Source organism: Bos indicus, chromosome 20 (genome assembly GCF_029378745.1).
Source record: "Bos indicus isolate NIAB-ARS_2022 breed Sahiwal x Tharparkar chromosome 20, NIAB-ARS_B.indTharparkar_mat_pri_1.0, whole genome shotgun sequence".
Taxonomy (NCBI): Eukaryota; Metazoa; Chordata; class Mammalia; order Artiodactyla; family Bovidae; genus Bos; species Bos indicus.
Window position 1 is genome coordinate 38,182,935 of NC_091779.1, and position 22,447 is coordinate 38,205,381.

At 41.9% G+C, this 22,447-nt stretch overlaps 1 protein-coding gene across 5 annotated transcripts in view; it reads left to right on the forward strand.

Annotated features, from left to right (window-relative positions):
* The window catches only part of CAPSL (calcyphosine like), a 37,851-nt gene extending 22,188 nt beyond the window's left edge, over nucleotides 1-15,663 (forward strand). The window contains exons 3-6 of one of the 5 annotated variants that reach the window (XM_019983116.2): nucleotides 895-1,072; nucleotides 1,357-1,566; nucleotides 6,202-6,291; nucleotides 15,167-15,663. In XM_019983116.2, coding sequence (XP_019838675.1) covers nucleotides 895-1,072; nucleotides 1,357-1,566; nucleotides 6,202-6,243 — 430 coding nt within the window. In that variant the 3' untranslated portion in view covers nucleotides 6,244-6,291; nucleotides 15,167-15,663. Of the gene's footprint in view, nucleotides 1-894; nucleotides 1,073-1,356; nucleotides 1,567-6,201; nucleotides 6,292-6,342; nucleotides 6,622-11,692; nucleotides 11,750-15,166 lie in introns of those variants that run through there. The other 4 variants (XM_019983114.2, XM_070774764.1, XM_019983115.2 and 1 more) reach the window with 4 other exon arrangements.
* The last annotated feature ends 6,784 nt before the right edge of the window (nucleotides 15,664-22,447 follow it).

Sequence of the window (22,447 nt, forward strand, 5' to 3'; positions counted from 1 at the left end):
CAAGAAGATATAGGTGTATAGGCTAACCCCTCTCTCTATAAACATATCTGTAAATATTTTATATGTATTCATCTGTGTTTATATTAAGCTAAACGTGAGTTCCTACTGATATCTCCAACTCAATCCTTATTGATCAGATCATTCTAGCCCCCTGTCCTAGCTTATCTATAAATCCCCACTCCAACAGTGAGAAGCTTAGCTCCCATCATCCCTTTAATTGTTCGGATCCAGGGTACCCATATAGCAACATGGAAATTGTCAACTTGTATCTCCATGAGAAATATCTTTATCAACTGGAGTACAGAGGTTATGTGTAACTCATTTTGTCTTCAGTCTTAGGAACTCTACTCATTTCCAGAGTTACTTAAGTCAGCACTTTCATCTTTCCATCCCCCTTCAGTGAGATGGTCTCAAACTTTTATAAAACAGTTAAATTCTCTCAGCACAATCTGTATTCCTTCCTGGGATTCCCTGATGTGCTAAACAGTTTTTTAAAATGTATGCATTACGGCTCACTCTTAGTGCTGTGAGGTTCTATGGGCTTTAGCAAATGCACGTCATGTATCTTCCACTCTAGTGTCATACAGAGAAATATCACTGCCCAGAATCTCTGGGCTTTCCCCAATCTGTCTCCCCTTCCCTGCATTTTTTTTTTTTTTTACCATGTTTACAGTTCTGGCATTTTCAGAATGTCATATAATTAGAGAAGACAGTATATTTTTAAACATTTGTCTTCTTTTCTGAGGGGCTGGGAAGAAGCTCACCAGAGAAGAACCTAAGACTTTTGTCTTTACTTCAAAAAACCTTGAGAGTGGCTTTCTCCTTGAATTTTTATTCTTATATCTTGTTCTTTGTGTTTTTTTCTTCCTTTTTATATGTGTATATTATCTTCAGAGTGTTTCGAATTATGGATGACAATAACAACCGAACCCTTGATTTCAAAGAATTTGTGAAAGGGTTAAATGATTATGCTGTGGTCATGGAAAAGGAGGAGGCAGAAGAGCTTTTCCGGAGGTTCGATAAAGATGGAAACGGAACAATAGACTTCAATGAGTTTCTTCTCACATTAAGAGTAAGTGGTCCCATGAATCACTGTATCCACTGGGTTTGGCTTTCACGTGGTTTGAACTGGCTATCATAAGACTTGGTGTTTGGAAGCTGATAGCACACCATGGAGGAGATGGGCAGGAGACAATACAGGCTTAGGGATTTTCTGGAGCAGTCACAATGCACATCATTTAAAGGCACACAAATGATTGCAATTGCACATCATTGAGAGGAATCAAATATTTCACTGCAGATGATACAAGGAAAGCTCATCGACTTGTGTATGTGGCTTTTTTCCAATGTTTCTAGCCTCCAATGTCCAGAGCCAGAAAAGAGGTGATTATGCAAGCTTTTCGAAAGCTAGACAAGACTGGAGATGGTGTGATAACAATTGAAGACCTTCGAGAGGTGTACAATGCAAAACACCATCCAAAGTACCAGAATGGTGAATGGACGGAGGAGCAAGTGTTCCGGAAATTTCTGGATAACTTTGACTCACCCTATGACAAAGATGGAGTGGTGAGTGAAAGAGCTTAATCTAGTGAAATTTCTTTCTGTAATTATAAATGGGAAATGGGCCCCAAGCCTTAAAAAGACTTATACCATATATATATATATATATATAAAATAAATCAAAGTAAAATGTTTCCTTGGTGACTATCTAGAAAGCTTAGAACAAAAGTAGTAAAAATGTGTGTGTGTGCACACATATATTTGTAGGGGAGCCACATACAGCTAAATATCCATCATCTGAAGACTGTGGCATTTTGGTTAAAGGTTCTGTTTCTTGATTGCCATATTTGCCATACACAGCTAGCCTAATTTCAACAAACTTCATGCTAATACATATCCAACTTCAAAATGAGACCATAATTCAATTTTGGGGAACATGGTTCACAGGGCATCTCGGGATGCTGCCTGCCTTTTCACACATCCCCCTGAGCATTGTTTGTCATCACACTTCGCTACATGAAAATGTCATTTCAGGGAAGCATCAATTAAGGGAAAGCCAGATAACAGAATTTACTCTGATTTAATCTTTGGTGGGCTTTGAGATGAACTTACATTTCTAAACTCCAGTGAACTTAAGGACAAAAGCAACCACCCATTTCCAAGAACTCGTGTCTTCAAGTGACAAAACATGTTGCCTGGTAGGATAAGGAATACTGTTTCCATAACTGTATTTAAACTGAGATGGAATTGTTAGGTGGCTAGAATAGGAAACAGGAGTCCAGAATGGCAGTGGGTAAAAGACAAGAAAGGGAAAAGCCCACGAAAATAGAACAAAGGAAGGTCTGAGGACCGGAGTGAGGACCTCAGGTAGAACAAACAGTGCTCCTGGCTAGCCCAATTTACATAAGGCAGGCCCAAGGGGAGGAAAAAAACATATAAAAAGAGGAGCCAAAGGGCCGAGGGTCTCTCTCTCCTGCACGCATGCATGTGTGCGTGCACTCTCTCTCTCTCTCCTCTTCGCGTCTTTTGGGTTGGCATGCTCTCACACCTTGAGGATATATTTTTCTTTATTTTCTAAATAAAACTGAGCTGTAACATGGAGCTATAACACTGTCCGGGAGCTGTGATGCACCGAAGGCTTTGACGTCTGTTGCTTCAAATTTTTGTTGTGACGAGACAGACCCGAGGAAATTACACACTCCCCTGACAGAATGAAAGAAAACTGAAGTGGTAGCCATTCGTCATGTCTGACTCTTTGCGAATCCATGGGCTGTAACCCACTAGGCTCCTTTGTCCTTGGGATTCTCCAGGCAAGAATATTAGAGTTGGTGCCATTCACTTCTCCAGGGGATCTTCCCAACCCAGGGTTGGAATCCGGATTTTCTGCATTGCAGGCATAGTCTTTGCCATCTGCTGGAGTAGGGAATGGCAATCCACTCCACTCCAGTATTCTTGCCTGAAGAATCCCATGGAAAGAGGAGCCTTGCAGGCTACAGTCCATGGGGTCACAAACAGTTGGACATGATTAAGTGACTAATCTTTCTTTCTTTCTTTACCATCTGAGCCACCAGGGAAGTCCAAGACAGAATGTTGTTTGTCTTTTATCAACATCCAGAAATGGGATTTTTGACCCAGGATCAGCTCTGCTCTGAAATGCCCTGAAGGTTTAAGGTGATGGGGAAGGGAGTTCCCTGTGTGGCTGGGGCAGCAGGACCCCGGGGACAGTGACTCCTGACCTTTTTGCCACACAGGAAGGCTTGATGTGGCAGTGGGCTGGAAGCGGAGATGCTGGAGATAGGGAGAGGAAACGAGCCTTCCTGTCCTAAAGGGAATTCCCCGCCCCTCCCTCCCCATTTTTTTTTTTTTTTTCTGTGAAACTTCATGGTGAGCCCTATGACCAAGGGGAGGGAGGTCTTTATGTCATTTCTGCTGACATTTTCCTGCCAGGGGCAGAGAAATATCCTCCATTTTAGCCTGAAGTGATTGCAGAAGTAGATTTTTAAAAGGAGCCTAGATTCTGTTGGGCAGTCAGATGCTTGGGGACAGAAACAGCAGAACTGTGTTTTCTTCCCCTGAGGCTGGCCTTTGATCTCTGAGATGGCAGTGGAAAAATAGTCAACTGTCATTTCCCCAAATTAGCCCATCTTGATGCAGGGTCCCAGCCTGTATCTACCCCTCTTCTGCAGGTGGTTCCTCCCCTTTGCCAGGGGAAACCTCAGCTGCCCTTTTCTCTAACCCAAGTCAGAATAGCCAGTTGTTGTGATTCAGCTGATTTCAAGTTCCCACCCCGTTTCTTCTGACATTTATCTTCACAAGCCACAGTAGGTTCTCAAATACTCAAAGTAAGGGTTATTGGGGTTTTTAGCGGTTATAGCATTTGATGTCACCTGAATTTCACAGACTCTGCATAAACCCCCAGCTCTCTGAGTGCTCATCATTCAGGGAATGAATTATTCATGCAGGTTGCTGGCAGCCCTGAAGAACTGCAGAATTTGATTGTTTTTAAGGGAGGGGGGCAGGTGGAACACAAGGATTTATAGTTTTAACAAGTGTCCCAAATGACTCTTATTCACATTGGTATTCGAGATCTTTCCTCTCAAAGATTCAGAAGTGCCTGGTTTAATGACTAAATATATTATGCACACCCTGGAGGAGGAAACGGCAATCTACTCACTCCGGTATTCTTGCCTGGAGAATCCCATGGAAAGAGAAGCCTGGTGGGCTACAGTTACAGGGTCACAAAGAATTGGACATGACTGAAGTGACTTAGCATGCACACATGCACATATTATGCACAGAAACTTCACTTAGCATAATCATAAATCTAAATAGTATTTATTGAGCACTTATTATCGCCCAGATGTGCCAAGGACTTTCCAGGGATATTCCAGGGAGTAATGAAAATATTTCTTAAACCTGATGCATGATTCAGACTTTTCTAAATTGAGTCACATTTTAAATGAACAAAGAGCTGTTGCTATAAAGGAACTCCAGATGGAGCTGAAAGCTGGAGAACTGGGGAATGCAAAGCAGGCCAGAAATAAAAAAACTCAAGAAAGGAGCACATTAATGGTACTCTATAATTTTTAACAAAAGCTCTTGTACATGTATTCTTTATTTCTACTTCCAGGCATTGATAGGCACAGCTCAGTTACTAGCTCCATTCAACGTCTTTCTTCCTACTGCTTTTTACTCTTTTATGGGGTGGGGTGGGAGCAGAGAGGCAGGAGGAAGAGAGAGAAGGGAAGAAGAGAAGGAGACAAGGATGGATCCTATGACTTTTTTCTCTGTTCCCTTATAATTTCAGCACAAAATGCAAGTGGGTCAGTCAACTCATGATTCTTGTGTCGGGCGAGTGTGTATGCTCCTTGGTTCTGTCTCATCACAACAAAGATTTAGAGTGATGGACATTAAAGCCCTCGATGCATTGCAGCTCTCAGGTCTTGGACAAACCGTGTTATAGCTCTTAGACAAATCATTGTTACAGCTCTATTTTATTTAGAAGATAGCAGGAGAATCCATCCTCGAGGCGTGAGGGCATGCGGACCCAAAGACGCAAAGAGAAGAGAGTGGAGGAGCACGCCAGCGCGCGGGAGAAAGAGACAGCACAAGCGAGAGCGAGTCCTTTGGCTCCTTTTTTTTTGTTTTTTTTCCTCCCCTCTGGGCCTGCCCTATGTAAATTGGGCTAGCCAGGAGTGCTGTTTCTTCTACCTGAGGTCCTCACTCAGGTCCTCGGACCTTCCTTGACCTTCCTTTGTTCTGTTTTTGCAGGCTTTTCCCTTCCTTGTCTTTTAGCCACCACCATTCTGGACTCCTGTTTCCTATTCTAACTACCTAACACTTGGAAGAGATAAGAATGTTCCCCGAGACTTAGTGAGAGAAGAGTTTGCTGTTAGGGACTAGAAAGGGGTTTTGAATTATTTATGGATTTCACTTTTTGTGGTGTTTTCAATCCCTCAGGACACTGAAATTTGAGGGCTAACTGGAAAAGTGATAACTTTCCCAGACAACCATCATTACTGTGTCTGTGTCCTCCCGTATAAGCTGGCCTGTACTTGGGGCTAAATTCACTGGTCATAGAGATCAAACCAAAAAACAATTATTTCCCTGAGTCAACTAATTGTGTCTGCTAATACAGTTGAATTAGAGCGCACTCGTCACATGGACCTATTCAAAAATACATTGGTAACTGCATTTCTTCTCTCTTAAAGGAAAGGAAAGTAAAATCTTAGCATAAGTAAACATATTAGTTGAAACAGGCATGGAAAGAGAGAGAACCCAAGTGGGGATGGAGTGGAGGGATCTTTTAGAACTTAACTCTGTGCCTGAAATGAATCACATGTATCTTAAAAAAGCATGAAGCCAAGGAGTATTTAACAAGAAATCTCTTTCCTTTTCTGTACGATGGAGCTCCATTTTTAAAGGTAAAAAGCATGCCTTGTCTTGACACAAGAACATGAGGGTGGTATTTCTGACATGTCCCAGAAAGACGGTATTCACTACAGTTAAAGAACACATGTTTCTTATTCTGAGTTTCAGTCTCACTTACCTGGACAGATGGGCTTCTGCTCTTATAGGAAGACGAGACCTGCATCTCACTTTCCATTTAGGTTGGTTTGGAAATTTTCGAGACTTTCTTCCTTTATTCTTGTTGGCCACTCCCTCATGGCCATTCTCAACCTCATTTTTCTCTTTTTCTAGATCTATTCTTCAGTGGTGTCACTAAGAAGTCTACTTGACTGAAATTTCCCTCCCATTTACAGGTTCTAGAGATGTGCCTCAACTGAAATGGTGAGAAGCAAAGCTTTGTGTTATTTTTTTCCCCTGACTTTTACACTGCAGGTGACCCCTGAGGAGTTCATGAACTACTATGCTGGGGTGAGCGCGTCCATTGACACTGATGTGTATTTCATCGTCATGATGCGAACCGCCTGGAAGCTCTGAATGTATGACCTGGGAACAGGGGACTGTAATGGCTGCCATGTGGCTCCAAATGATTAAACATCAGCTCAAAACCAGGAGCAGCACTGAGTTCATATTCATTCCAGGGTTTCTTAGGTGTTTACATACACTGCATTTTCTAGGACAGAAGAAATAAAGGCATTAAGTATTTAACTGTCACTTCTCTGAGGCTGTTTCCTTAGTTCTAAAATATATATCAGTTAAAATAAGGTCCATAAGTCTCCTAGAGCCAGGCTAAAAAAAATTAGATTTCTTCCTTGGCTATTAATAAAATTTTGAATATTATAATCCCACCCAGGCACCCAGAGTGTTTTTCCACCTCCCATTAGATGGTCCATTTCTGGATTGAAGAATTTATCTATTTTTAAGACTGATGGTAAATCTTCATGAGTCTCAGTACCAATCTGGGGATCAGAAGAAGACTCCACGTTTGCCTCTATTTTCATAGAGTTTCAAGTTTCAAAGTTTTAAGTTTCAAAACTTGAGTTTCTCTGCTTGTGGTTTCAGTAAGCCTCAGTTTGGCCAATAGATTTAAAATGACATTTTGGGGTCATTTTAAAGGCTGATGTGAGACTAGACACCTTTTCCTTGAGCAGTAGAGTCAGGGCAGTTCCTGTGGTTAAATTCTGTGACTGGACTGTGCTCTCAGGATTTATGTGGGACATCTCACCCCGTGAGCGGGCACATCATATCAGGGATCTGGTGGAATGTTCCTCTCTCCCCTCCCTGCTGTGGGCCCATTACGCGAAGTTCCCACCAGCACAAAAAGACAGAGTGAGGCATAGACGAGGACCATGGGCACACCCCAAAGCAGAGTTTCCATCCTGACACTTCGTGGCTCGGAGTCTCCTGCTCTCAGGTCTAAGCTCTGGCTTCATGTTGTTGATGTGTGAGCATCTCCTCAGGAGAGGCTTCTAAGCAAAGGCAGAGCCTGCTGCTGGAGAGTAGATATTGAAACTACAGCTCTCTCTGCCTGTTTTCTGTTCCTGGGCCAGAGATCAAAACACAGAGACCAGTCCTCTGGCTATGGTGCTGGAGGTGATGACCTTGTTACTCGAAGACAGTCCCAGTCCTTCTTGTCATTCTGACCCTGGCTGCACTCCTCCCCCGGTTTGGGGACATAGACTGGAGTATTGGTCCCCTTTAAGAGCTTATGTATTCAAGTGGCCCTGGATTTAGGGTCAGAACACACTTGCCATTTTTCTTATCAGTTCACTTGTTTACTTGGTGAATTTGGAATTTGAGATCAGGATATACATTGATTTAAAAATTGTGAAAACAAAAGTTTCCGGGTGAGAATTATAGCAGTTGTTAAAGAGGACACGCTTCTTTGTTGTTGAGTTACCCTGATGAAAGGCTGGAAAAAGGACCTTTTTCTTGAGGGTGAGAGCAACTCTATATCATGGGAAGCTAGCTTTTTTTGCAAATTAATTGCACAAATCTGGTTTTCTATTGGACTTATTATCAATGCTTATGTAGACAGTGGCTGTCCAAAAGGCACCAAATATTATAAAGAAACATGTAGGTACGATGTAGAAAACCAGAAGAAGTTATGAAGAAATGGACAGAAAAATATTCATGTTTTCTGCAGCCTGTGCCTTGCATATTGTGACTAAGGAAGGGGTCCCCGGTTACCTGGGCACACTGGTTTCAAGCCTGCTGCTCTAGATAATTTGTGTCTTTGATTCTGGGAATGACTCATGCCTCTGCTTAACTGGGGCCATAGAATAAACATGTGATTCTAGAAGGACTAGGTTGCAGCTATCAGCTTTGTCTTCCTCAGTAGTACTTTGCTTCCTGTCTAATTGGGGTGCAGGGCACTGCTATCAGATTTCTGATAATCCATGCCTCACAGTGCAGCTGGTCACATTCAGTTACCTCCCTTCTAATAGGTTCGGTTCTGGCTGACAGTGAGGATTCTATCTGCATTCCCCTCCACCCCGCCACCCTCCAGAAAACAAATCTAATAGCCTGTTGGTCAGGGTCACTCCATTCCTGTTGTCAGCCTTAACCTGTGACTAGGCCAGAAATCACTTATTATTTAAATCTATTCCTTCTGGTAGCAGTGGGAAGAACAGAGAAGAGTCATTAAAAATCATTTGCTAATATTTTTCAGTATATATTTTCTTTTTAGTTAACTTATACAGTTAAAATGTTACTCCCTTTGCAATTAAAAGCAAATATAAACTGACCACTTGGGTCAGAAGATAAAAGACAAAAAGGGTCTCCAGAAGAACACTTCAGAGCACTTTACCTGGACCTGACAGGTTGGGCCTAGACCCTAGATATGATATTAGACAAGCAAGCCTAAGAGAAGAGGGTGAAATTGGCAGCTTTTCATGAAGCAGGAACAATGTATGAAAACATTCTGAGAATCAGGATTGCTGAGAACAGGCCGCCAGTATCTGCACTGAATCTGGGCCTCTAATCCCTCCCAAGGCAAACAAACCCAGGCCAGGCCAGAGAAGACCCTGACTCAAACGCTGTCAAGAGCTGCAGGGCATCCTGACTGAATTCCAGTTAGAGGGCAAATGAGAAACCCATGATGCACAAGTAGAATTATGGACTGAGGCAGATCTCCTCCAGCCAGTCAATGGGGCTGATAAGTCATGTCAACCTTGATAGGATTTCTTCCCAGGCCCAGATGGTGCTCTGGGGGACAATGTATGGTATGGTTCTTTTGTGGTTTGGTGGCCAAGTACAGAGTCACATTTCATACAGTAATCAGATCAGATCAGATCAGATCAGTCACTCAGTCGTGTCTGACTCTTTGCGACCCCATGAATTGCAGCACGCCAGGCCTCCCTGTCCATCACCAACTCCCAGAGTTCACTCAGACTCACGTCCATCGAGTCAGTGATGCCATCCAGCCATCTCATCCTCTGTCATCCCCTTCTCCTCCTGCCCCCAATCCCTCCCAGCATCAGAGTCTTTTCCAATGAGTCAACTCTTCACATGAGGTGGCCAAAGTACTGGAGTTTCAGCTTTAGCATCATTCCTTCCAAAGAACACCCAGGGCTGATCTCCTTCAGAATGGACTGGTTGGATCTCCTTGCAGTCCAAGGGACTGTCAAGAGTCTTCTCCAACACCACAGTTCAAAAGCATCAATTCTTCGGTGCTCAGCCTTCTTCACAGTCCAACTCTCACATCCATACGTGACCACAGGAAAAACCATAGCCTTGACTAGACGAACCTTTGTTGGCAAAGTAATGTCTCTGCTTGCTGGGCCCCCTCCAAGTAGGCTGCATGCATCATGGTTTTAGGGTGAAGAGATATCCCATCAAAAAATATTTTTTGAGCCACTGCCACGTACCATGTTCTTTTCTAGGTTGTGGGGATAAGCAATTTTTTGTTGTTGTTCAGTCATTAAGTCGTGTCTGACTCTTTGTGATTCCATGGACTGCAGCACGCCAGGCTTCCTTGTCCTTCACTGTCTCCCAGAGTTTGCTCAGATTCATGTCCATTGAGTCAGTGATACTATCCAACCATCTCATCCTCTGCTACCCTCTTCTTCTTTTGCTTTCAATCTTTCCCAGCATCAGGTCTTTTCCAATGACTGTGCTGTTTGCATTAGGTGGCCAAAGTATTGGAGCTTTTTTAAGGGGTGGTATAAGATCAGTCCTGGGTGTTCATTGGAAGGACTGATGTTGAAGCTGAAACTCTAATACTTTGACCACCTGATGCAAAGAACTAACTTATTTGAAAAGACACTGATGCTGGGAAAGATTGAGGACAGGAGGAGAAGGGGACGACAGAGGATGAGATGGTTGGATGACATCACCGACTCAATGGACACGGGTCTGGGTAGACTCTGGCAGTTGATGATGGACAGGGAGGCCTGGTGTGCTGCGGTTCATGGGGTTGCAAAGAGTCAGACACGACTGAGTGACTGAACTGGAACTGGAAGCAATGTGCTAGAATAAATGCAAATAAAACTACTGGCTCTCACACCAGTCTAACTGCACACAGTCTTTAAGAAATCAGAGAGGAAGGGAAAAGCGGGCACTGAAATTCTCCTTTCTGTCTTGTCTAGCTTCTGAAGCAGGGCAGTTGGGACCCTTCACACAGTGGTATATTGGAGATTCCATTGTAACTCTGATGGATATAGACAATCAAGGAAAATACCCCTCTATTCTTGGAGGCAGGTCACTGGGCTTTCACTTCTCTTAGCGGGTGTGGATTGCCTCATTGAACCAGGAGAGTACGACAGGTGATGGATGCTTCCACCCACATCAGGCTTCTTACAGATGCAATTTTTTCAGCTGATGTTTAATCAAGTGGAAATTAAATTAACCAAATGTGTTCTTGGATGGTGTGTGGGTGTCTTTCTACTCTTTCTTCATGTAATTCTACTAACATGCTCTAAGGACTATCTCTTGTTGGATTTATGGGTATCTCTTTGGGGCACAGAATAAACAACTTCACAGCTTCCAGTTTTTTAGATTAGTCAGCAAACTTGCTTTCATGGAAATTATAGCCTGTTCTCTTAAATGAAGAGCTTGGTTCAAAGACATAGCCAAGTTTTAAATGTTAGAAATGCCTACAACTGAAGGGAAACAAACATGCCGAGGGTTTGATAGACTGTCGTATAATGTTATTTTCATGTAATTGATCCTTTGAAAGTTGTATTTCTAAGCATAGTCTACTTCTCCAAGTTGCTTATATGAAAATGACATAAACCTTGATAGAGATAGCTAGTTATTTGTTATAATAAAAACACAATAGATAAATCTCCTAAAATTATGTGTTCCAAAGCAGATGATGGGTGAAATCTGTTGACAGACACATAAACACATGATCGCCGGGGGTTTTGAGAACAGAGCTGTGTGAGAAGGGACCTTCTTGTTGTCTCAGTTGGTGCGGTGAGGGGTTGTGGTGAAACAGCTCTTCCTCTCTGAGAATAGCACCATCTTCTTGTTTCATTCTCACACCTGCTTCGCCAGAGCCAGTATTTTCCCTCATAAAACAGAGTGGAAGGTGCTCCTCAGGAGAGAACCCCTCCCTGAAAAATGTGAACAATCAACCAGCAGCTGAGGTTGGACCTCGCCTCCACCAGAAAAGTATACCGAACCAGGGAGAGGACATCTCCAAACATAATGACCTGTCTTCTTTTGTTCTGAATCTTCTCCCTCTTCTTCATGAATGGAATTCATTCATTCTTGCTCTAGAGTATCATAAAGGTCCTAGCAGCCATTGAACTCTGTAGATGAATTTTCTGTTTCACCCAAGGTCCCATGAGCACCACGGGTCTCCGGCTCTGTCTTTGTTCCCAACAGTGGACTGGAGGTAAGCGGCTCAGATGCAGAAAGGATTGCACCCAGCTTTATGTTATGCTGGTGAGGCAACCGCCATTCATCTCCAATTTCACTCTGCTCATAGTAAATTTACAAGCACCGAAGAACTGATGCTTTTGAACTGTGGTATTGGGGAAGACTCTTGAGAGTCCCTTGGACTGCAGGGAGATCCAACCAGTCCATCCTAAAGGAAATCAGTCCTAAATATTCATTGGAAGGACTGATGCTAAAGCTGAAACTCCAATACTTTGGCCATCCGATGTGAAGAACTGACTCATTGGAAAAGATCCTGATGCTGGGAAAGATTGAAGGTGGGAGGAGAAGGGAACAACAGAGGATGAGATAGTTGGATGGCATCACCGACTCAATGGACATGAGTTTGAGTAAACTCCAGGAGTTGCTGATGGACAGGGAGGCCTGGCATGCTGCAGTCCATGGGTTTACAAAGAGTCAGATATGACTGAGTGACTGAACTGAATTGTGACTCAGAGCTCAAGCACCTGAAATTTGAATCAAAATCTGAGCCTGTAGTTTGTAATCCTGTTATCAAAGACTTGGGTACCTATTTCTTGATTATTATTGTTTTATTTAAAAAAATTTTCAGCTACACAGGGCGGCATGCGGGATCTTAGTTCCCTGACCAATGATGGAACCCCTGCTCCCCGCAGTGGAGTGCAGAGTCTTAACCCCTGACCACCAGGGAAGTCCCGGGTACCTATTTCTTTGCTTGTCTTAACACTTGCACTCCGGGACTGGTATTGATTCTGGGAACACCTTGATCTTAAACTTGGGAGTTCTGAGTTGCTGATGTCCTAGAAACACTCAGGCCCCATGCAGAGGTGAAGGCCATCAGTCCTCTGAGGGAGCCTTAGAGCAGGACAACGACCTGCAGTTGAGACAAAATGACAGATGCCAAGTGGCCTGTTCTGCCAGAGTGCTTCCACTTTGATGGGATAAAGTGCTGTGTGAATGCAGGGTATTATCAAATGTCAGGCATTACATCAGGTAAACCCAGATTGGTCCTTTAGTTTCCCAGAATACTGGGAAATAAAATACCATTCTACAAATTTCATACTTAGTCATGCCTAAAATCTCATTTAGCAAAATCATTCACTATCCATTTGCTTCAGGTTATCTCTGAAACTACAAAGTGAATATAGTAAATCACCGTTAATTTAGGCTCCAATAATTGAGCTCATTTAGATAGGGTTTGAGTGACAGTTTACTTTTGTTTCATCTATACTAAAACAAGTGGGACAAATCAGTAATCTGAAGAAGATGGTGAAGGCTGAGCCCACCTATATTCATATGTGCTTTGCAGGTGCTTGGTGATATCTATTAATATTTGCATGCAAATGTAATTATTTATGCCAGTCATAAACAGTTCCTGCATATAAAACAATCCCAGGTCAACAGTTAGTTGACAATGCTTTCATTGCATAACTGGAAAACAAATTATTTTGTTTTTAGATATTTAAAGATAGTGAGGTGTTCCTATATGTAAATCCTCTCCAGGTAGGATTTTTAAATAGAAATTGAATAGAATTATGCTCCAAAATAATGTTTTATAAAGCAGATTTCCCAAGATACTTATGATATAAAATTTTAAGTATTCTGTTTCAAAAACTGTGCATGCTTCTAGAGGTAGGCTAGGTAGACACTGAAAGCAAGAACTTCTCTTTCATAACAATAGTTAGGATTTCATTTCTAGGAACCAGAGATTGAGACTTTTTGAGCTGCAAAGTTAGACATGGCCTAATTTACAATACCAACCGTGTCATTTTGTTACATTATCTGACTGTGCCCTGCTGTTAACTTGATTCTGATCTAGTAGGATTTCTGCAGTTTTAAGGCTTGAAACATTAACTGTTATTGTTGTTTAGTTGCTAAGTTGTATCTGACTCTTTTGTGACCCCATGGACTGTAGCTCACCACATTCCTCTGTCCATGGGATTTCCCAGGCAAGAGTACTGGAGCAGGTTGCTGTTTCCTCCTCTAGGGCATCTTCACGACCCAGGGATGGATCCCACCTCTCCTTCACTGACAGGTGGATTCTCTACCTCTGAGCCACTAGGGGAAGTCTGAAGCATTAACTAGTCTTAAAAGAATTCATCTAGCTTTTCTAGTTCCATTTTAAAGCATTTCCAGAATATATTTCTTTTTACTAACAAACATGTTACGTATCATGCTTCTTCAGGTTTACTTCCCTGATGGTGCTTCTGAAGTATTTAAAAATTTACCTGAGTAATGTTTCAGTTACAGTGATGAAATTTCTTTGAAAATGATGAGGCCTGTTCAGGTTGTACTCTCTTGTGCTTTTAAAGGAACAAAACTCAGTTACCCATAAACACCATTTTTTTTTTTACAGCCAAGAATGAGAGTTTGAAAATGTGATGTTAATATTCCATTTCCTGCAGGGTTGGATTACTGCCACCTAATGGGCCAAGCAAGTTCCCAGAATGCCCATCCTCTGAGCGATGCTTCTAAGACTATGGGGAATATTATTACTCTCTGGGCTGGTATTAAGGAACAGGGGAGGTTAAGGGTTGGGGAGAGAGACAGAACCTAGAGGTTGGTTACTACTCTGTGTTTCTTTGCTCTTAACTCTATTGCCTGTTATAGGAAGCTCAGGGCCAAGCATGAAACACTAACACATATCCTCGCCAAATTGAGAGGCTGGACAAGTTTGCCTTTAGCAGCTCCCCTGTGGCTAGTCCCCTGCACCTGTTACTGAGCCCTAGGCATCATATACTCCTGGGTACTCAAAGATCCTGGGAAGTACTCCACTCTCTAGTTTTATCCCTATCTAAGTGTTTGGTCTAGCCTCCCCCTCACTAAAAAGTTTTTCACCTGTTCTTTTATGCTATAAATTTCTCTACCTTAAAGTATTAATAACAACCACCAGTAAGAGCATACGAAGTAAATTCTGGAGGAGCACTGTCCCATAGAACTTTCTGTGATGATGGCAGTGTCCTGTATTGTATTCTCTGAGATGTCAGCCACTAGTCACAGATGACTAGTGTGACTGAGAAACTGAATTTTTCATTATGTTTAATTTCAATTGATTTAAAACACTGTATTTGGCTACTGAATTGGATAGCACTGCTCTAGAGATATTTATCTTATTGCAAGAAATGATGGTTGTGATTTCTATCTTAATGCAAGAAATGATGGTCATGGGGGAACTATAGCTGGCCAGTGGGCAGGCAGGCCCTTGCAGATGCCCCATTTCAGGGTCAGAGGGGAAAGGCAAGCCAGGCTCCCCTGCCTGATTTGCCTGTTCTTGACTGATGGCCAGTTGCAAAGCAAACTCAATAGAAAAGATTTCAGGGAGATGTAAACTGCTCTACAATGACCCACATGTTTTGACACCATTTCCTTCTTTCCCCTTGCCCTTTATCCCTCTCAGGTTTCAAAAGAAGACTTTTTGAACTATTATGCTGGTGTTAGTGCTTCTATTGACACCGATGCCTATTTCATTTTAATGATGAGAGAATCCTGGAGATTATGACTTTTGTCTATTAATTCTTTAGCAAATCAGGGACTTTCAGAGAATGGAATGAGTTTGAAAGAAGTCCAATGCTGTAGATTTTGATAAACTGAAGTTTCTGGGAGATCTGGAAGTTTAAAAGCAATAGATCTTCAGTCATCTTATTTCTTTACCTGGAACATGTTCATTTCCTTAAATGCCTGAGGATATACTTTCAAATCAGAAATAAAGGAAAGAAAGAAGGAAGAAAGAAAACTGCGAAGTGAGACCGAGAGGAGTTTCGTAGTGAAATAATGCCCTTGTTATAGTTGTGCCTCTTCTAGATGTAAATGTAGTTGCTTGTCTACACCTTCACTTTATCTGCCGTCTTTGGAGTCTGTAGTAGGAGGTGATAATAAAAGAATTGGAGGAATATCCATCTGTGTAAAATTTCCTGAGCTTACTCATCTTAGTATTTCTCTTGGTGACTACTTTACAAATAAAATTTATTTTATTCTGAAATTCAAGGGCTTTTGGGGGGGCTATTTTAATACTTTAATTGGGGATTTAAATTCAGCAAATTGCCACACTTGCATGAAAAGAGGACCTAAACACCTCTTGTGACCAAAGGAAGGTAAGTTGAACTGGCTCACCTGACTGAAGGTGGAGCTTCCTGGAGTGACTCACTTCCTGGATCAGCCTGTTAGGTTGAGAGAGATGAAAAGGGAAAGAGAAGTGCCTTTTAGAAGCCAGGCAGGCTTTCTGGGACTTTGGGGCAAACTGGGGAGGGAGGACTTTGAAACTGTTTTGGGAATTCATCTTTTTTGGTGTTATTGTTAAATATTTATTTATTTATTTGGCTGTGGTGGGTTTTAGTTGCTGCATGTGGGATCATCAACATTTGTTGCAGCATGCAAACTCTGTTATGGCATGTGGGATCTAGTTCCGTGACCAAGGATTGAACCCAGGCCTCCTGCATTGGGAGTATGGAATCTTAGCCACTGGACCACCAAGGAAGTCCCTAGAATTCATCTTTTGAACTCATGCTTCTAGGCTACTCCCCAAGGCATGTGATGTCAGATTTTCTGACTCATTTTTCTGACTCTAATGACTGCTTCTCAGGGAACAAAAACAGCTGGGCATACCCATAGGTCCTTCATCTTGGAAAAGAAGTGCAGGTGGAAGAAGAGACAGAAGGCTAAAGCTGGGCTTCTCAAGCCTTAATGAACCTACACATCACCTGGATCTTGTTAATACACTAGTTCAGATTCAGAAGTCTGAGGTGAGGACTGAAATTCAGGTTTTCTAACAAGCTTCCCTGTGATGTTGATGCCTCTGGTCTCTGGGTAAAACTTTCAGCAGTGAGGGTAAAGAGATAGCAGCTTGGTTACTTCCAGTGCATTTGGCTTATTATTTTCCCACTTTGTTGGCCAAGCTAATTTATGGTTTTTGACTGCTGGGCCATCCTCTTTCACGACTTTAAAGGTGTGAAAATCTGAAGAAAGTGCCAAAGAAAGCAAGTGCTTCCCGGTTATGTGTAGAAGAGAAGTAGCACTTGTGGGGTGGCATTTCAATTGGATAATTTCTCATAGTCCAAGACCTAGTCCTGCAGCCTTCCAGCCTCAAAGATTGGAGGGTGCCAGGCCACCAAGGTTTACCTCTTAAGAGAGACCTCCACTGAGCAAGCTCATAGCAACTGATGCTAAAACTGGAATCCAAATCCTTCATCGACTATGGAGAATGCAGTTCTCATGTTTGCTTAGACCAGATCAGAAGACCTCATCTGGGTTTGAGGATTAGAGAATGATAGCTTTGCTCTCAGTTCAAGGTTGCCTTTAGCAGTTTATTCTCGATATGACAAAGAAGTGCAAGAGGATATTTATGTGGTATGTTAGCTTACCACATAAACAAATAAATAGTTATTTGCTACAATAAATATTTAGCTGCTACAATAAATAAACCTACACATTTTCAAAAGCTCAGATGAACTTATTTATAAGAAGTAAATACAGTCACTGATATAGGGGAAAAAAAAAAAAAAACCTTATGGTTACCAAGGGGGAAGTGAGGAGGGATAAAATATGAGATTGGGTTTGATATACACACACTACTATATTTAAAACAGATAGCTAATAAGGACCTACTCTATTGCTGTAGGGAACTCTACTCAATATTCTGTAATGACATATATGGGAAAAAATCTAAAAAGGAGAGGATGTATGTCTATGTATACCAGATTCACTTTTTTGTACAGCAGAAACTAATACAACTTTGCAAAGCAACTATACTCCAATAAGAATTAACTAAAAATATAACAAAACAAAATACAAAAGCTCAAATATAAAATATATAATTATTTTTCATTCCTGAAGTAGTATGTATCTGCTGTTCACAGTCGGTGATCAGCTCTCCTCCGTGCAGGGATTTTGGGTTGCAGGAGTCCTCCGTGTTGTGGTTTTCTTGCTCTCTAGAGTTTCATCATCAATGATACCCATGCTGCTAAAGGGAAAGAGGTATGGAGGAGGCTGAAGAGCTTTCTGAAAAGCTTTGGTCTGGAAGTGACACATGTCACTTCTGCTTGCACTCCATTTGATGGCAAAGAGTCACGCAATTACATCTAAATGCGAAGGAGGCTGGGAAGTGTAGTCCCAGGCAGTCCCACCAGTGAAAATATATCTAATTTCAGAAAAGTACAAATTCTGGTGGACAACTAGATTTTTGAGTGACTTTTGAAATAGCACCCTCATTGCCTTCCATTTCCTTAAGGAGGCATGCTTCATGGTCTGGGAACCAACATGGAGTAAGATATCTCCCAGGGTGGAGGTAGAATGGAGGTCTCTCTATCCTTAGGCATAATGGCAACGAAGAAAACAACCTCTATAACCATATAAGGTTCAGTTCAGTTGCTCAGTCATGTCTGATTCTTTGCGAACCCATGGACTGCAGTACTGCAGGCTTCCCTGTCCATCAACAACTCCCAGAGCTTACTCAAACTCATATCCAGTGAGTTGATGATGCCAGCCAACCATCTCATCCTCTGTCGTCCTCTTCTCCTCCTGCCTTCAATCTTTCCCAGTATCAGGGTCTTTTCAAATGAGTCAGCTCTTCGCATCAGGTGGCCAAAGTTTTGGAGTTTCAGCTTTAGCATCAGTCCTTCCAATGAACATTCAGAACTGATTTCCTTTAGGATTGACTGGTTTAATATCCTTGCAGTCCAAGGGACTCTCAAGAGTCTTCTCCAATACCACAGTTCAAAAGCATCAGTTCTTCAGCACTCAGCTTTCTTTATAGTCCAACTCTCACATCCATACATGACCACTGGAAAAACCATAGTTTTGACTAGACAAACCTTTGTTGGCCAGGTAATGTCTCTGCTCTTTAATAGGCTGTCTAGGTTGGTCATAGCTTTTCTTCCAAGGAGCAAGTGTCTTTTAATTTCATGGCTATAGTTACCATCTGCAGTGATTTTGGAACCCAAGAAAATGAAGTCTGTTTTTGTTTCAATTGTTTGCTCATCTATTTTCCATGAAGTGATGCAACCGGATGCCATGATCTTAGGTTTTTGAAGGTTGAGTTTTAAGCTAGCTTTTTCACTCTCCTTTTTCACTTTCATCAAGAGGCTCTTTAGTTCCTCTTCACTTTCTGCCATAAGGATGGTGCCCCCATATAAAGTAATCATTTTCTAATCAGCAAGTCCTGTCATTTGTACCTCATGGCCCCATTCCAGGTTTTGATAGTCATGGCCTAACAACATCGAGGTGACTCATCCTTTATTTGCCCCTGTGATACAAGACCTAGGAATTTTCCATCTCATTTTCCCCTACATTATCTATGTAAGGGATTTTTGTGGGTAGGTGCAGCTATGTCCCATCACACATACTGGAACCAAGTTATTCATGTTGGAAAATGAGAAAAATTTTGCCCTAGAGACAGACTTCTAATTGGAAACCTAATCATGAAGTTATTTAGTCACTGGAATCAGAACATAGGGCATGAAGATTAAAATATTTAATGAAGTTAGATCGACAGTTTATTGCATTTATTTTCTAGTGAGACCCTCCAGAGACCAGTCTATGGAGGGGCTAACAAAGATGCCCTCTCTGACTTGCCTTTTTTCTGACTTGTCATAGCTGACTAACAGCCCATAGGAAAGACATACACTTCACTTTGGATGTGTTAATGAAGCATGTCAATGCAGTAACTCAGGATCCGGCCTGCCTTGCCTGCTTGCGGGTGATTTTTTCTCTTTAGGCTGCTTTTATATACTTCTGTTCTAATTCATTGTGTATAAAATACCACAGTCATTTTATGTTGCTCTCAGGGCTATTCTATTTCTATTATTTGGAGTGTAACTTACTGTAGCCCCAGTGAACTGACAATAGAAATAAGATACTTTATTGTTTCACCTTAGAGGGAAAAATTAAATCAGAAGATAATGATTTTATCTGGAGATATTTCATCAGAATAACCAAATGACATGATTTGATACTTCAAGGGGAGGAGGTGACAAAGGGTGAGCACCTAGATAGTTTCAGGAGAGGGGCTGGTCACCAGAAAGACTTAACACATAATTAGAGAGTGGAAACTTTGGGGCATCCCAATCTCTGAGGAGAGGAAGTGTTCTGGAGATTGAATTTAGTTCCGTGGACAGTGATTTGATCAAGCAGGCCCACCCAAAGAGTCCCAGTATAAACCTTTGAACACTGAGGTTCGGTAGCAGTTCCTGGTTGGTGAAAAAATTGATGCGCTGGGGGATGATAAACTTTGATTCCAGGAGAAGAGCAAAGAGTCCCTCCCTGAATTTCCCCTCAGACCTCACCCAGTGTATCTTCATCTGACTGGTTCTCCTGATTTGTATCTTTAATAATAAAACTAATTGTAAGCAAAGTGCTTTCCTGAGTTCTGTGAGTCATTCTAGGGAATTGGTGAATCTGAGGGTGCTGTGGGAACCTTCATTTCTAACTGAATGGTTATAAATTCAAGACTGTAATATAGAAACCCTGCCTGAGTTTCCAGGTGACCTGGCCTGCCCTTCAGAATTCAGACTCAAGATGCAATATCAACTCCCATCTGCTGGCAGCCTGCCAGCTTACCCTACAGGTTTCAGAAGTGCTGGTCCTCACAATCATGCAAACCAATTTTTCAAAAGAAATCCTCTCTCTCTCTTTATCTGTATATCTCTCTCCACACACACACACACACACACACACACACACACACACACACAATTAGTTCTGTTTCTCTGGAGAATCTTGACTAATACAGAAGTAGAAGTAGCCTGGGGATCCCTGAAATGAGAAAATATCTGAAAGAAGAACATTCTTGTTGGAGATTGTGCCCTTTAATTTCTGGGACCTGCTTTAACTTCCTGGTGGCCCAGATGGTAAAGAATCCTCTTGCAATGAGGGAGACCTAGGTTCAATCCCTGGGTCGAGAAGATCCCCTAGAGAAGGGCATGACAACCCACTCCAGTGTTCTTGCCTGGAGAATCCCCATGGACAGAGGAGCCTGGTGGGCTACAGTCCATGGTGTCACAAACAGTTGGATATGACTGAGTGACTAAGCACAGTATAGCTTTAACTCTGGGTAGTTAGTGCCAGAAGTGGATTATACTATATCCTGTGGGGTTGCAATCTAAGTGACAAGCTAAGTCATTATTTGCTAAACTGTCTCATATTTAAAGGTTCAATTCAAAAGCTTAAAATTTTGCAAAGCTTTCCTCAATCTTCTAGCAAGATTGACTTGCTATTTCCTTTTCTATTCCTCTTTTGTAAAGGATATATGTATCTTTATATCATAGTCTACTAGTCGGATGTATAAGAAATGTAATTTTCTCTAGTAGAGATTCATTCAGACTTGGTTCACTGCCCCATTCAAGCTAGCTGGAGTTCAGTTCAGTCACTCAGTCTTGTCCGACTCTTTTCAAACCCATGGACTGCAGCATGCCAGGCCTCCCTGTCCATCAACTCCCAGAGTTTACCCAAACTCATGCCATCTGGTCCATTCAGTTGTTGATGCCATCCAACCATCTCATCCTCTGTCATCCCTTTCTCTTCCCACCTTCAATCTTTCCCAGCATCAGGGTCTTTTCAAATGAGTCAGTTCTACCCATCAGGTGGCCAAAGGATTGCAGTTTCAGTTTCAGCATCTGTCCTTCCAATGAATATTGAGGACTGATTTCCTTTAGGATGGACTGGTTGGATCTCTTTGCTGTCCACGGGACTCTCAAGAATCTTCTCCAATGCCACAATTCAAAGGCATCAGTTCTTCAGTGCTCAGCTTTCTTTATGTCCAGCTCTCACATCCATACATGACTACTGAAAAAACCATAGTTTTGACTAGATTGCACTTTGTTGGCAAAGTAATGTCTCTGTTTTTTAATATGCTGTCTAGGTTAGTCATAACTTTTCTTCCAAGGAGGAAGCATCTTTTAATTTATTGGTGGCAGTCACCATCTGCAGTGATTTTGGAGTCCAAAAAAATAAAGTCTGACACTGTTTCCCCATCTATTTCCCATGATGTGATGGGACCAGATGCCATGATCTTAGTTTTCTGAATGTTGAGTTTTAAGGCAACTTTTTCACTCTCCTCTTTCACTTTCATCAAAAGATTCTTTAGTTCTTATTCACTTTCTGCCATAAGGGTGGTGTCATCTGTGTATCTGAGGTTATTGATATTTCTCCCATCAATCTTGATTTCAGCTTGTGCTTCATCCAGCCCAGCATTTCTCATGATGTACTCTGCATATAAGTTAAATAAGCAGGGTGACAATATACAGCCTTGACGTACACCTTCTCCTATTTGGAACCAGTCTGTTGTTCCATGTCCAGTTCTAATTGTTGCTTCCTGACCTGCATACAGATTTCTCAAGAGGCAGGTCAGGCAGTCTGGTATTCCCATCTCTTTAAGAATTTTCCACAGTTTGCTGTGATACACACGGTCAAAGGTTTTGGCATAGTCAATAAAGCAGAAGTAGATGTTTTTTTGGAACTCTCTTGCTTTTTTTTGATAATCCAATGGATGTTGGCAATTTGATCTCTGGTTCCTCTGCCTTTTCTAAAACCAGCTTGAACATCTGGAATTTCATGGCTACATACTGTTGAAACCTGGCTTGGAGAATTTTCACCATTACTTTGCTAGCATGTGATATGAGTGCAGTTGTGTGGTAGTTTGACCACTCTTGGGCATTGCCCTTCTTTGGGATTGGAATGAAACTGACCT